The 17215-nt window shown below is 38.3% G+C and overlaps 1 protein-coding gene across 9 annotated transcripts in view; it reads right to left on the minus strand.

Moving 5' to 3' along the window:
* SFMBT2 (Scm like with four mbt domains 2) overlaps nt 1-17215 on the minus strand; it is a 265533-nt gene that overhangs the window by 64986 nt on the left and 183332 nt on the right. For all 9 annotated transcript variants that reach the window (XM_023548945.2, XM_023548940.2, XM_023548942.2 and 6 more), the window contains one exon: nt 5344-5426. In XM_023548945.2, the coding sequence (XP_023404713.1) occupies nt 5344-5426 (83 nt within the window). The remainder of the gene's footprint in view (nt 1-5343; nt 5427-17215) is intronic.

Below are 17215 nucleotides of genomic sequence, written 5' to 3' on the forward strand. Positions count from 1 at the left end.
TACTTTCCTATATTCCTCGCTAGAATCATACCCGGGCATATTTGAGGGTATTAAAGTAGGTAGATTCAAGTTTCCATCTGTCATCATGTTTCTTCAATCTGAAAAATGTTCTTCGTATTTCTTACAGTGCAGATCTGCTGGTGATGAATGTCCCTGGTTTTCTTTTATCTGAAATTGTTTTTATTTTACCCTTGTTTGTTTTTATTTCCTTTTTAGTTCATTTTTAAAAAAAACACATATAGTAAAATTCATTGTTTTTAGTGTCCAGTTCTATGAGGTTAGAACCATTAGACAAATGCATACAGCTGAGTAGCACACAGTCATGTAGCCATAACCACAATCAAGACAGAACAGTTCCTTTACCCTTAAAAATATACTTGCAATGATACTTAACAATCAGTTCCTCTGACCCTCAATCCCTGTCAACCACTGATCTTTTTTTCCCTCCCAAAATTTTGTCCTTCCCAGTATGTCATATAAATGGAATCATACAATATATATCTTTTGAATCTGGCTTCTTTTCTAGAGCATAACGCACTGAAATACATCCATGTTTATGCATGTATCACCAGTTTACTCTGTTTTACTCCTAAGCAGCGTTCTAGTATATAGATGCAGCACAGCTTGTCCTTCCATTAACCACTTGAAGAAGATTTCAGCTGTTTCCAGTTTGGGGTGATTATGAATTATGCCACTATAAACATTCATGTACAAATTTTTGTGTGAGCATAACTCTTCATTTATCTAGATATGAGATTGGTGGATCATACAGTAAATGTATATTTAACTTTCTAAGAAACTGCTAGACTCTTTTCCAAAGTGGTGATACCATTTTTCATTCCCACCAGCAATGTGTGAGAGTTCCAGGTGTTATGCATTCTCTCCAGTGCTCGGTATTGAGTATTGTCTATAATTTTTATTTTAGCAATTTTTTTTTTAAACAGGTGTGTAGTAGTATCTCATTGTGGTTTTAATTTGCATTTTCCCTAATAACTAAGAGTGTTGAGCACCTTTTCATGTGTTTCTTTGTCATCCATGTATCTTTTTTACTGAAGTATCTGCTTTCAAGATTTTTCTCTTTATATTTGGTTTTCAACAATTTGACTATGCTGAGTTTCTCCGTATTTACGCTGCTTGGAATTCACTAAGATTCCTGAATGCCTAAATTTAGGTCTTTCAGCTAGCTATTTTGGGTACTTTTTGGCCACTACCTCTTCATATACTTTTTTCTGCATCAGTTTCTCTTGCCAGTTCTCTGGGTCTCCAATACACACTATATTGTCCCTCAGATTCCCGAGGCTCTGTTCATCATTTTTCCCCCAATCTTTCTTCTCTCTGTTCTTCAGATTGGATAATTTCTATTTTAAGGTCACTGACTCTTTGCTCTGTCATCTCCATTCTGCCGTTAAGCCCTTCCAATGAATTTGCTTATTTCAGATGTTGTTATTTCTCAGTTCTAGAATTTGTCTTTTTAGTTACTTCTCTTCTGTAATTTTCTATCTTTTTAGTCAATGAATGATGCATCATTAAACGCATCTTTACATCAATGACTCTCAAACTTTAGGGTACATCAGAATCACCTGGAGTGCCTTTTAAAAACAGACTGCTGGATCTCACCCCCAGAGTTTCTGTTTCAGTTCACCTGGGTGGAGCCGTACAATTTGTATTTCCAACAAGTTCTCAGGTAATGCTGAAACTGCTGGTCTGGGAATCACACTTGAAAACTCTGCGTAACCTCACCAAGCTTAGTTGTAACAGGGGCTTTAAAATTGTCTGCAAATTCTAATCTGGGTCATCGTGGGTTTGGTATCTATTAATTATCTTTTCTATTGAGAATGGATCATGTTTTTCTATTTCTTCATATATTGAGCAATTTTGGATTGTAATCTGGACATTTTTAATGCTTTTGTAGAGACTCTGGGTTGTGTTATAGGCCTCCCAAGAGTCTTTATGTTTCTATTTTAACAAGAAATTAACTTCGTTGGACTCAATATACAAACTCTGACTCTTGAGCAACAGCTCAAATCTCAATTTAGTTATTGTGCCCTCATCTGGGCTGCCTGGCACATGCACGGGAATTTGTGGTTCCCTTCTCTACCTCTCTCCTTTCTGAGAATTTCCCCTAACTTTCCAGCGGCTGTGGTTACCTACTTTCAGTTACCTAGTTCATCAGGCTAAGACTGTGAAATTTCAATCACTGTTTTACCCACCCCACGTGGTATCAACTGTGGCTGCCCTAAGGCTAGAAGCCTGAGGGGAGAGGGGGCAGGACAATCACCCCATGCTATTGCTTTCTTCAAAGAGTCTGCTCCCCTTGAGAATCTGGCTGCTTTTTGTTCATTGTCTAGTACCCTCAGATAACCCATAACCCATTGCCGTCCAGTCGATTCTGATTCATAGTGACCCTATAGGACAGAGTAGAACTGCCACCTAGAATTTCCAAGGAGCGCCTGGTGGATTGAAACTGCTGACCTTTTGGTTAGCAGCACTTAACCACTACACCACCAGGGTTTCCACCCTCAGAGAGTTGTTTTTAGTATTTTGTCCAGAGTTTATAGCTCCTGTCTATGGTAGGATCAGGTCAGTACGAGCTTACTCAGTCAATATTAGAAGCAAAACTCTCCCCCTTAATATTATTTTAAATTTAAAAAAGCATCAACTACTATAAATTATAATCAGACAAGTTACAATGCTATACAAATATCTCTGTTTTGAAATACACAAATCGAGATAAACGTGTTCCTGTAAGTAACTGAGACTACATCTTTATGTAATTCGTAGAAAGAGACTAAGGTAATACACATTTATGTGTCTTTTTATATAAAGTAAAAACTGCAATTATGTCTTTATATAACCAGAGCACAATTATCCAATATATATTAAGAAATCAATTTCTTCCTTTCCTTTATGTTACTTTGGAAATAGGAATCAGGATATCCTAGGTGGGCTATTTTTCTGCAAGTCATCCTACCTCATCCACACTTATTATGTATTGAGCTTCTTTCTGATAATAGAGCTCGACAGGCTGCCTGAAAAACCTCTAAGTGAGTTAAAGTGCATTTTATCCTACTTAATAAGGGAAAGCTACAACCACATAACCTATTTTCGTTTCAGCTCCCTGCTTGAGGGTAATTTATAAAGGATCAATAGCAAAACTGTTACTTGTGAGTTTATTTTACTAAGCATTTGGCTATGTCAATCCATTTCATAACTGCCTTTGATTGTTAAACATCCCCGGGGAAATGTCTTCCATGCATCCATTTCCATACTAGCTCTCTTCTGCTACACAGGAGATGTGTGATTAAAAAATGAATGCATAATAAGCATTCCATTAAAGAGCACTTGTAGCAAGCTAACAAACTCACCAGTAATACAATGCATATGCCAATGGGCAGATAACAATCCTGTCTATTAAATAAACAGGGAGCCAGAAACAAAAGGGGGCATATGCCTAACAAATGCATTCCTAATGAATACACCAGCAAAGTCATTAAAGCAAATTTAATCTTGACAGCTAAACCCTGAAAGCTCACAGGTTACCTGGTGATGTGGCTACTTGCTTCACTATTAAAATGCATTTGGACAACTGCTGGACGAACGTGAGGAGAGGACAGATAAAAAGATGCCTTAGTGGAGCTATGGTTGTCACAGAGGAAACAGCTAGCTCCCTAAGTACAGAACTAGGAGGAGTTGTGAGAATTTTCTGCTCAAGGCTAGAGAGTTAGGGAAGGAATATTATTCTTGTCAGGTAGAAAGCACAACCTCAAAGGGGTTTTGGGGTGTGACAGTGTTTCCATGGTCCTAAATGAAAGTCACTGAGGCCAGTAGATTCTGTGACAGGTAATGTCTACATGGTGAAAAGTCAAATAAGAATCCACTGGACTTAATAAGCCTTAAGAGCTAAGCAGCTACTATCCTCTTGATGGTCTGGTTACACAGCTGTCCCCACAGGTCACCTAAACACACACCTACAGTTCAGTGCTACAGAGAAACTACTCTCGTGGAAAGGCAATGTCATCCAATGATTGAAAGACCCCTGAATTTCCATCTTCGCCACTGGTTTGTTTCTTCATTTACGAGTACACATTGACTGAAAAATCAACCTACTTCATTCTCCAAAATCTGATTTTGACTTTTGCTCAGTACTGAGTTTCTCTACTAGGCCAACCCTTTATACCTCTCAGTTCTCTTATTCTGTTATCCCTGCACTACAAATTATGGGTGGAGTGCCAACAAATCAGCAGTTACTGAAGCACATTTAGAAAACAAGTATTTGATTTGGGAGCATTTTACACTGTTGTAACTACAGGCCCCAAGTAGAGGGCTGCATTTTTTTTTATCCCATAAGGAATTAATTTTCATTATTAAATGCATGCTTGGCATATTAAGCTAACATTTATACCTCATTCTTAAAACAAGGATAACAATTCATATCTCTTTTTGTAGTTCCTAGGGATGAAGAAGTTTAAATGAATGATTTTATAAAATACTTTATACAACCACATCCTACAACTATGCAAGTACACATGTGTACAGACATACACACACACATTGCTATTTTACATACCACAAAAATTCCATTACTATACCAATGAGCTCTATTTGAAAAAGGTTAACAGCTTTAAGTAAGCAACAGACAAAACTGTTTGGCTAGCAACCTACAAAGCACTTAAAGACAAAAATTTAAGATCATATTTTAAGAATATACCTCAGGAGCAGAGAATCTCCTATCAATGGGCTTATTAATATTATACCACACAGCAAATGCATATCTCATGGTGGCAAAGATGGCTAGTTGTCCTCATTTTTCCAAAGTATAGAACAGTGGCTGGGAAACAGCTGCCCAGACAGAATACATTTCCTAGTCTCACTTGTAGCATGGCATAGCCAAGTGGCTGGTTCTCACCAATGGAAGGTGTCCATACCAGGCTTTAATTTTTAGAACTAGGGTCACCTTCTCCACAATCTCTTTTCCTATATGTTGACTAGATTCAAAGGATAAAGCCAAATATGGATAGAACCCATGTATCTGACTCAGCATAATGAGAAGAGCTACCCAGTTAGGAATATCCGGGACCCTTCCATAAGTGAGAAATAAACTTACCACCTGTTTGAGCTACTGTATGCTAATTAGTTGATCTGTTACCAAAGCCTAGCATCAACCTAACTAATATACAAGCAGGGAAATGAAATAGGGCTTTTCAAAATCTGTAGAAGTTTTATGATTCTCCATCACAATGTAGTTCTCTAACCTTGCTCAACAAATAGAAAGCAGCTTACAAAATCTATGGTGAACCTCTATAATAAAATTTAAAAAAGAAAAGTAAGAAATAAGCATCTTACATTTCTGAAGCAGAAGGGAGGTGCTGCTTCTGCCCCGTGCTGCTTGTGATAATCTGCCCAGTCAAAGTCCTGGCCAGAGTAACCTGTGTACAACCAGACAGAGACAAAACAGCATTAACTTAAATCTGAGGCAAATGAAGCCCTCTTAAGCCTAACAGCACTTCAGAGTTCATGAAGGTCAATTAAAACATTTTGAAAAACGTAAGGTACTATACACTTGTAAAGTCATTATCATAATGTGGTACCTGACTCCAGGTGAAGAATGGTAGAAACTACCTACAGGAGCTCAAGCCAATGGGTAGATTTGCTATAGGGGAAAACAGCTGAGAAGGGCTTTACACAAAATCCATTCCCACAATCCATTGTGCAGAAATGTAATACTTCTTTGTGTAAATTTTGAGTCCATGTGAACTTACTTCTCAGTATCTCCATGCAAACCATGAGAATCTATATTGGGAAGAAAAAAAAACACACACACACATACACACTACATAGGGATGACTTTTAAGGAGTAACAGAAGATAAAGCAGGTGGCAAACAAGCAGGAGAGGTTTTAAAGACTCCAAAGAAATGAAGGGAGAGGAAGAATATAAATTTTGCCTTAGAACTGAATTGCTGAAGTTGAGGAAAAATGAGAATGGGGAAAGATGGGCTTCTCTGGTGCGAAGCTTTTGGGGTAGATTTTTGAGATATTGAAGAAGGAGTCTGAGAAACAACTAACCATATATGCTAAACTTAATGAAATACAAATGTTACCAAAGTGATTTCTTTCTTTTTTCATTTCTTTTTTGGAGTGAGGAGGGTACAATCATACAATATATCTGCATTATGATGACCAAGGCAAAATATGGCAGAGATGAGGGAAACAGTTATCAATCATAAAATAAGAAAGATAATGGGTGTATGGTTTAAGTTAGGCAGGAAAACATGTCTTCATATGAGTATTATTTTCATAAAGGCAAATAAATTAACAAGCATGTCATGGAAAAAGAAGTAAGCTGCTAAAAGTTTTCCTGTGAACACAGGATGGCAAATGGAAATGAAAAATACAGTACCAATTATGATTAACTGAAAACATGGACAATGTCACCACGATCTTCATTTAGTGTTCTCTCTTCATTGGCTTGAGTATATTTAAAGTAAATCTAGAAGGGATTTCTTAAGTATATTTTTGACCCAAGTCTCTCAATTTCTTTTCTCCATCTTGTTATAAATTCTACAACTACAAATTCACTTAACATGGGGACTTTTAGTTACTAAATCTCACAGCTATAGACAGGCTACGGATAACATTAAAGAACCTCAAGATACTGGTTGCCTTCTACCTCCATTTGTACACCCTGAGTACAAAACAGATACTACTTTCATTAAGTAAGTTCAATTTATATTTATCCTATTTTTTTTCTTATTGTTGTTTTCTGTTTTTAGTATGGAGGGTGTAACCAGGAAGGCACCAGTCCTCTTCTGGTCCCAGGGACTCACCCAAGACCCTTCCATAACCCTGCACAGGTGGTCCTCCGCCATTCTATAAAGACTGACAACTGCTAACTTCCTTCCAACAAAGGATTAAGAACCCTCAGAGTTTTGAGACACCATATATTCTTTACAACTAGTTTTGAAGACTCAAAAAGGAGATTCTTTAAGTTGTTCCACCTGCGCTTACCCCAACCCCCCTCTCCAGAGTCACCTTTCCAGCTGAAAGGCTATTGCCTCAGAGGCTTCTGGAAGGGACCAAACCAAGTTTCTTCTGAACATTTTTCAATAACTAAAACAGAACATGTCTTAAACAAGGTAATCCAAATTTCTTTACAATTAATATGACCCTCTGCTTTGAGAGTAGTTTCTCTGGAACTGTTTTGGCTCAAGTCTTTGCAGTAATGTGTAAGAATAGAAGAATTATCCTCAAGGCACCTCAAACTGGCAAGGAAGCACATAACAGTACAAAGGGTACTGAACCAGAGAGTAAGACATCTGGGTTTCAGGCCCAGCTTTACTAGGAACTGATGGACCAAGGTAAAAGTAAATTGAATCTTTGCGTTGGGCTTTCCTCATCCACAAATTCACAAAACAAAGAGATCTTTAAAGTCTGCCCTAGATGTTGCACGCTATGATTCTGAGTCATCATTACTAATTATTTCACTACGGCTACTTAGGCTTTTTTTTTCCACTTCTCTCTGGGGCTAATTCCTTGCCCTTCTCCTGTAAGAAAGGTGTGACAGGGTTGGAAGAGCGGGGTTATACAACAAGGCGTTCCCCTTGAGAACGGCTCAACTGAATAGATGAATCCCTGCAACAGAAGGGTCCTATTTGTTTTGACAGACCTATTTTTTTGAAGTCAAGATCTCCTTTGTTCCAACTCTTCCCTGGACCTCTGCTACTTTAGTTAACTTTGTGAGTTGAAGAAAATCTCATTGAGATCACGGCACAGGTAGGGGGAGACTAGTAAAAAGTCTTCTATACAGACGAATAGAAAACCATTTTCTGGTAACATGGAATTTTGATATTCTTTACGCTCAGTATCTGTACAGATAAATTTTCCAATTTAGAAGTCACCCCTATTCTCCCTACATATACACATTTAGAGGAGCTAGGTTTTCTATGACTATATTCATAACCTCCAATTTCTAATGGGCTTCAACCCACGCCATAAAATAACATGCACCATGCTTTTCTGGACCTACATTTGACTCTTCTAAACCCAGTCATCAAGTCTCTCTCTATGGGAGCCATTTTCAATCTAATAATTTCAAGATACAATCGGGTTTTGCTGGTTACCTTTCATAAACAACTATTAATTACTCTGCCCCTTGAGCTCTGCCATTTCTCTGGCCATTCTAACAATCTGGATTTCTCCTCCTTCTTCTCTTAGAGACCTCTACTCACTTTATCACTTAAAATTCTTTCCCTTTGGGCCAATAATGAACTCTCTTTGGTAAGGCAGTTTTGTGACAGATTGGAAAATAACTGCTGCATAAAAACAAACTGCTGTGGACTGTATAATGGAGACAACAGGGGTCAAATATACTCATTAATCAACAAAGACAAAACAAGTATTAAGGCTTAGCTAAAGCCAGGAAAACACGTTTTAAACCCAGGAGGAAAACAGCAGAAGGGAGAAAGAAATAAAAGACAAAAAAAAAAAAAAAACCTCCAAAAATGTAGACTATTAAAATGCACAATAAGCTGCCACGGGAGACTGTTGAGCCACATCCACTAAGTTATTTAAGCTTTTATTAGTGTTTATTCTGAATGAAGTTCCAACTGTAACAGGTCCAAAGGGGATGAGGTCGATGACCCATTTCCTTATGATCCAAATTAATTGACATAAAACAGTTCCACTCGCAAACATTACTATTGGCAGTGTAAACAGACAATTCTTTTGAAAAACAACTTGGCAGTAAAAATGTTCATGCCCTTTGACACAACAATTTCACTTCTGGGAATTTATCCCATAAAAATAATCCTGAAAACTGAAAAAGTTTTATACATTAAGATACTCAAGGCATTACAACTTTACATCCAACAAGAGGAAATGGTATGAGACTTATCCAAGTCCATGGAAAGTCATGCAGGCATGACATTGTGCACAGTTCATTAAAAAAAAAAAAAGGAAAGGAAAAATTATTGCTATGGGTTTAGATGAAAAGACTGCTACAAACATATACAGAGTTATCAGAATTATACAAAAATATACAAAGCAAAAAGGCCAGGAAAAAAAAAAACAGGTAAGAAAAAATAGTAAATATCAAAATAATGGCTTGGGTGGTAGAACTCATGGTTATGTTTTTCTACTACCTCTTTGTATTTTTCAAGTTTTCAATAATGATCATAAATATTTCAATAATAAAAAGTATTGGAAAACATCATTTTTGCTCCATTTTAGAAGATAACCAAGTCACTGGTTAGTCAATCAAGTGTTTATTCAGTATTGTGGAATACATCAGGACTGCCTCCCAACAGTCACTCTCCTGCTGTTTGCCTGCTAACAGAATTCTGATTTTATCCAGTTTCTGGAGGAAGTCGGGCCTCTCCTCAGCACCAGGAAGCAAACTACGACTACCCACAAGCAGTCATGGTGGTTTCACTTCTTTTGCCTGTGGCTTGGGATGAAGGTGGGGGTAGAGCTTAAAAAAAAAAACTTTTTTTTTTTCTCTAATAAAAGAGACTCAAAGGCATAAAGGCTCTTCTTATTTGTGGGTTGATATGGAAAAAATATATAAAATCTTAATAAAAAACAAAAGTAGAAAAAAAAAATCACGCCTGCCATCTATCTGGTTGGCAAAGATGAGAAAGACTAAGAATTCACCATTGTAAAGGACATTGGAAAATGGGTACTTTCATGCATTTTTTATTACAGTATAATTAGAAAAAACATTACAGATGTTAATTTGGCCATAGGGATCAAAATCTTTTATAATGTGCCCAGCCTCTATTTGTTCATTTATATATTAATTCATTCATTCAAAAATACTTGAGTGCATGCTATATGCTAGGTTCTAATACCACACCCATTGCCACCTCATAGTGACCTACAGGACAGTAGAACTGCCCCATTGAATTTCTAAGGCTGTAAATCTTTATGGAAGCAGACTGCCACAGCTTTCTCTCATAGAGCAGCTGGTGAGTTCCAATTGCTGACCTTTTGGTTAGTAGTCAAGTGCTTAACCACCGCACCACCAGGGCTCCTTGTAGTAATTCTAATACTAAGCACACAGAGGTGAACAAAACTGACAAAAACTCCTATCCTCACAGAGTTTATGTTTCTGTGAGAGGAGACATATAACAGGCAAGTATAAAAGGTCAGATGGTCAACAGTGTTCTAGAGAAAAAGCAGAGAATGGGCAGAGGCACTGCTGCAATTGTGAATAGAAGACCTCAATGAATGGCGGAAATGTGAGCAAAAACTTGAAGGAATTGAGGAAATGAGCTATATGACTCTGGGGAAGAGTGTGTCAGGGAGAGGGAACAACAAGTACAAAAGCCCAGCAGCATGCTACAGTGTTTGAGGAACAGCAAGCAGGATTATGGGGCTGGGATGGAATGAGCAAGGGAGAGAACAGAGCTCTAAGCAAACAACAGTATCCTGTGGAAATAATAAGACAACTATGCAAACATTTGATTTCTAAAAGCAGAGTTGAAAACAACAAACATGAATTGTTTAAATAAATTATTTACCTACAGATCATGGACTCTCTACAGTCATTTAAAGTGATTTTGGCATGATGTGTCTTCAGAAATAAGCAACAAAAGCCATTTACAAAATAGTGTGTATAAAATAATTAGATAAAGTTACACAGCCAAGAAAAGAGAAATCTGAAAGAATAACAAGTTATTATTTTCATGATAGGATTATTCTAAGTAATATATTTTAAGCTTTAGTTTTTCAAATTTGTAAAGATTGAATGCATATTAAATCTTTAACTAAAAATGTTTTTAATTCTTAAAAAATAAAAGTGAAGTCCTATAAAGTAATACACTTTCTAAAACAAGGAATGCATCTGTTCAGTAACTATTCACTCGAAGTTTGCCAGACTCTGGTTAGTTGCTGGTAAGACAGGATGAAAATGGCACATCACAGCTTTCACATGGTCCCACAGGCAACAGGGAGTCACAGACACATCTAAAAATTATAACGTGGTGAGGTAAAGGGAACCTTGGTGGCGTAGTGATTAAGTGCTACGGCTGCTAACCAAAGGGTCAGCAGTTTGAATCCATCAGGCTCTCCTTGGAAACTCTACGGGGCAGTTCTACTTTGTCCTTCAGGGTCACTATGAGTCGAAATCGACTCGACGGCAACAGGTTTTTTTTTTTTTCGGGTGAGGTAAAGGCAATAATGGAGAAGGACATGGAGAATTACGGGGAAAAAGTCCTGAAGAATCTCACCATACATGACTGAATCTCATACAACAGTTGAACAGAATTTAATCTGTATGTCTGCAGCTCTGTGTGTTGGGATGGTGCCCTCAATGGTTAACTCTAGAGCGCCATGAAGGGGTCTTCACCTCAGAGAACGTTTACATTGTTAAAGTGTTATAATATCTTGTGTAAATAGCAAGCTTATTTAGTCTTCAGTTCAACCTCTTTTTAAAAGGAAAAGTGATATAATAATCTTCAAAGATCAGCAAATATCAAGACCAGATATAAGAATTAAAGGTAACAAAACAGAAACTATTTTACAAGAACAATTTCTTAATCCTTTCCTGGAAGAATCCCCTGAATCATTACAGCAGTTCCAACAGGCACTTTTTAAAATAAACTACTCTTTTTATTAAGGAGTCCTGGTGGCACAGTGGTTAAGTCCTCAGCTGCTAACCGAAAGGTCTGCAGTTCGAACCTACCAGCTGCTCAGCAGGAGAAAGATATGGCAGTATGCCCCCCTAAAGATTACAGCCTTGGAAACCCTATGGGCAGTTCTACTCTGTCCTATAAGGTCACTATGAGTCAGAATCAATTAGATGGTTTTTTTTTTTTTTTTGGTTTACCCTTTTTATTGAAAGATAATCTCTCTCTTTTCAAGCCCAAGGTTTTTATTGTTTTCAAAACTACTAACATTTCTTGAACACTTACTAAGGCTAAGTACTTGGCAACATCACCTCATATGATCCTCACAAAAACCCTGTGAACTAAGTATGATATACATACCAAGTGCACACGTGAGGAAGCAAGATCAACCAAACATTAGGTGGCAGGGCTGGCACTGGGAACCCCGTTGTCTATTCCTTAGCAAGTATTTCTCAACATTTTCTATATTAGCTTCATGAAGCAGTTTCTGTACACCACAGGCTCATAGGCAGGAAGGCAAAAACACTAGCATGTTTAACTCCATGCTATTCGCTAAAAGCTACAATCTCACACTTGAAATCTGTCAGCTCCATATTCTAAGCTGAGATACAATTTTAAACCTTTCCTATACACTGGTGGTGCAGTGGTTAAGAACTCCACTGCTAACCAAAATGTCAGCAGTTCAAATTCACCAGCTGCTCCTCAGAAACCCTACAGGACAGTTTCACTCTGTCCTACAGGGTCTCCATGAGTAGGAATCAACTTGATGGCAACAGGTTTGGTTTTTGGTTAAAACTTACAAATTAATTTTCAATTCAATGATTCTCTGTTTTTATGTTCATGGATTAACCAAATCAAACCCAGTGCCATCAAGTCGATTCTGACTCATAGCGACCCTATAGGACAGAGTAGAACTGGCCCATAGAGTTTCCAAGGAGCGCCTGGCGGATTCGAACTGCTGACCTTTTGGTTAGAAGCCATAGCACTTAACCACTAAGCCACCAGGGTTTCCGTTCATGGATTAGTACAGACTAAAAAGAGGGGAAAAAAAGCAAAGTAGGGGGGGAAACAAATAAGTCAATTTAGTATCAACACCAGCCATGCCACCTCCCTTATCTTTAGAATAAGAATTGTGCTGGGAAGTATTTAATATTGGTCACTGTGTGACAGCATACTTCTCTAGGGGGATGATCACCGTGTTAATATGAATTATGAGCATAATATTAGGAGATGCTGATATGTCACCAGGATAGAGTCTAACATCACATAAATATCAACTGGTCATAGTAAAACCATTTAAAAATCTTGAAGAATGAAATGAATTTAGAAGGTATATAAACAAGAAGGATTCTTAGTTTTCAACACTCAGGAATATTTTCAGAGATTAAAAGTGACTCAAAGAGATTTACTCGCCCAACTCTTTTTAATCACAAATGACTTTCCAAGGTGCTAGAAACAAGACCACACTTCTAAATCCAACAACAAGGTGGACTGACCAGATAGATTCCTCCCAGATGCCAGATAAAACATAATGAAAAAAAATTAAACACATAGCCAAACTTGAAAAAGAATATCCAGGTGCCAAAAAACCAAAGGGCCCTCAAAGCTAGAGCTGAGAAGTCCAGCAATGCTGTGGCAGCCCAGGGCCTTGCACAGGGACAGGAGGTGACACTGGGCTCATGGGATGTGAGCAGCAGGAACTACTATCTGATGCCCAACCCCCACTGGGCTGGCTGGTCTGTGAAAACGGGACTAGACACAGCTGGCCCACAGGGACAGAGAAACAGCAGGAATGGCAGCTACCTGTCCAAGGCTCTAGCTGAGGGGGTAGAAAAAAGAGGCCAGTGGCACATATGGATGTGGGGTTTAAATGTTAGAATTCTCTATGAAATGGACTGAGGAATTAATGTATGATTCAGTCATTCACTCCTTGAAAATCCAGGAACACCTAGTATGTACCAAGCATTGTTCTAAGTGCTGGGGATATAAAAGAGATAAAAAATGAACAAAAAAGATAAAAAAAAAAAAAAAAAAAAACCCTTAATTCTATGGAGCTTAGTTTCTAATGGGGAGATAGGGACAGCAACAAATTAATGCTCTAGGACTTGCGCATCAGAATAACAACAGAATACTAGCAGAAGCTAATACAAAACTGCCCTACAGACCAACTACCCCCATTCCTCACTTAGTGACTAGCTCACCATCCAACATTTTGCATTTGTGGCAATAGTAAAAAATTTACTATCTGACTATTTTGTGCTTTAACAAGGTGATGGGCATGGCGGCGATGGGTGTGGAGTGTCCCCTTCCTCAAGGAGGGCCTCTGAGCAGACTCTGGGAAGCTGGGTTTGGCTGCCTAGCACCCTTCTGCTGGGCTCCTTGTCCAGCTGCTGCTCTAGGCCAGCCTCTTCCATGGCCATGGCCTCCAGGTGGACATGCAGGCATCACCAAGCCAGCGGATGCCTATTCTCGGTTCCCAGCTCCTATGCAGCCTGAGGCCCTGAATCTCAAAACTGCTGTAGGGTGGGAAAGGAGGAATGAACGAGGAACTGCAGAGGGTGTCTGGAAGAAATACGTGAGAGTTTAATGATATCCAAAGTGAGCCAAATTGGGCCTGAAGCCTCCGACTTGGTGGGGCCAAGTGCGCAGCCAGGCTCACAGCGCCCTCGCAGGAAGCCCCAGCCTCTGCCTCAGTGACTTGCCAGGTCTGGAGGGCAAAGCAGGCTCTAGGATCATGAACACAGGGTTTGCAAGGGTGGGACTAGAGCCCTGGAGGTGGCTCCCTGAGGTAAGCTCTGACCCAGAGCGGGAAGAAGGTACAGTGGTTAAGCCGTGGGCCCTCCAGTCATATAGCCCAGCTTTATTCAGCTTTTGTCTCCTTCAAGCCTCCTTCTCCACAGAGGAATAATCCTTAACTGGACTTGTCATGGTGGCGAGCACATCAGTAAATTTTAGCTGTTACTATTTCTATGATCATATTTTCTAAATAAAAAATTAAGACAAATGGATGGTCTGAAAACAGAAAAAAAAAAAAAATCCTTCATTTTCGCATAATGCCGATTTTCACATAACAACCTGGTCTTTGGAACCCAGCCATGTAGACAAGTGAGGAGTGGGTGTATTTCAATCTAGGCTGCAAGGAACACCCACAAAAATAACAGTTACAACTGAAAATTAGTTCACAATGAAAAATCACAAACCACATAAGGAAACAAACCAACATAAGGGCAAGTGAGACAAAAAGGCCTTTAATCAAAATGCTTTACCAGATATAAAGAGAATAATCACCAGGAAGCTCTAATAATCCTGAACCTGAATGCCCTAACATAGCTTCAAACACAAAACATAAAGCTGACAAATCCTCAATCTCAGAATGATATTTAACGTACCTTTTTCAAATGTATAGAGCAAACAGAAAAAAAAAGTGAGGATATTTGAACATTTGAACAATACAATTAATAAGCCTGACCCAAAAGAATGATACAACAATAAATTTGAAAACACAGCTGAAAGAGACAATTACCAAAACCATCTCAAGCAGAAATGATATCCATGACTAAACTTATCATCGGTAAAGGAAATAAATTAAAAGTTAAAATACCAACTAAAACAGCACATATTCCAGATGGTTTTACAAGCTAGTTTTACCAAACCTTCAAGAATCAGATGAACCATATCTAATACAAATTGTTTTCAAAGAGGGAGCTCAGTAAAGCAGCTGGATATGCAATGAATAGACAAAAATTTTATTCACAACAGTAAGAAAAAGGATGGGGAACCTAGGAAAAATTCTAACAAAAGATTGCAAGTGATAAAAAGATAATGTAATTAAAAAGTCCATTCCATCTCTCTTAAATTAACATATAAATCCAATATGGTACCTATCAAACTGAAACAGGGTTCATTAAAGAACCTTACGAGCTGATTCTAAAATTCCTGTAGCTGCCTAGGAGAACATTCCAAGCAGAGGTAGTATTACATCCCAATGTCCTGAGGGAGGGATGTGCCCAGCAAGTTCCAGGAACAGCAGGAGGCTGGTGTAACTGGAGCAGACTCAAGAGGAGAGCCAAGGGAGATGAGGTTAGACAAGGACTAGATACTACCACTGTTGGGCACTGTAGGCTGTTGTCATGATTGTGACCTGAACACTGAGTAAGGCTGGAAGGCACTGGAGAACACTTCACTCTGAGTGGAGGAGACATGTGTCTAATTTATGTTTTAACACGACCAATTTCACTATGGTGTTTAGAATAGACCAAGGAAAGCAGGTGGCCAGTGCAGTCACTCAGGTGAGATGTAATGGTGGAATGGATCACGATGAGATTTGGTCAGATTCTGAAGATGCTGATAGGATTCACCGATGGATTAGATGAGGGGTGAGAAAAATAGAAGAATCCAGGGATAACTCGATGTTCAGTTTTTTTTTTAATTGGGCAGCACATAGTAATTATAATAAGCAACAGAAACCTAAACAACGTAATACATTTGTGGTAAACATACGCAAATGAAAAAACCCAAAATCACCTGTCAATATGTATAATAAACCCTATACACTATATACATAAAGTTAAGAATTTGACTTAGAAGAACTTATGCTCTCCAGTATTAGTAAAGAAAGGCATTTGAAAAAACTCTATAGCGTATTATCTGGCCCTAATGTTGAGACATAAGACATGTAACAAATGATCTCTAAGGGAAACCATAAAATCACCACCACCGTGATCATTACCACTTCTAAATATTAATTCATTTTAATTGTAAAAGTAAATACATTACACTCTCATAAGTTGGTAAGAGATCTCAATAAACAAAGCCATGATTTTTTAAAACACAGACACTTGGAAAATTATTCCCTAGAACTGTAATCCTCCAACTGCTTTGACATAGAGACCTTTCTGGACCATGATGTCATCGTCCACTGACATCAGCTGGTCCTGCTGGAGGCCACCCAGGATCCCTAAAATTACTGAGAAGGGTGGGTTTTGTGGAGAGAGTGTGGACCAGCGATATGTAGAAAGAGCATTAGATTTTGGATCTTAAGACTGGGATTTTAATCTCACCTCTGCCTCACAAGATTTGGATTTGCCAAACCATTTAACACAACTGAGCCTTGATTTCCTCATGTATAAAATGACTGAGGTCTAAGGGATAATCTTTAAGATCTCTTTCAGTTATAAAATCCTCTACTTTTAAACATACATATTTATTTTTGAATAGGTCATACATTCATCTGGATGAAAAGCTTTAGAAATTGCAAAGGTGTAAAAAATTATTCTGTGAAAAGTCTCACTTTTACCTTTACCCCCATCTTTCCTGCTGTCCACCTCCACACCCCACACAGAGGTAATCATTCTCATTAGTTTCTTATGTAACCTTCAGAGCTTCTTTACAGAAATACGAGCAAAGAATTATCTCTTTTATCACGAAAAATGTATCATGCCATACCTACTCGTCTGTACCATTCCCAGTATACCTTGGAGGGCTTTCTATACTGAGCAAATACTTTCTTCATTCTTTTCAACAACTGTATAGTTTTCATTAAATATATATCCAAACTATTTAACCAGTCCCCCTACTGATAGGCACTTGG

Source organism: Loxodonta africana, chromosome 4 (assembly GCF_030014295.1).
Source record: "Loxodonta africana isolate mLoxAfr1 chromosome 4, mLoxAfr1.hap2, whole genome shotgun sequence".
Classification (NCBI taxonomy): Eukaryota; Metazoa; Chordata; class Mammalia; order Proboscidea; family Elephantidae; genus Loxodonta; species Loxodonta africana.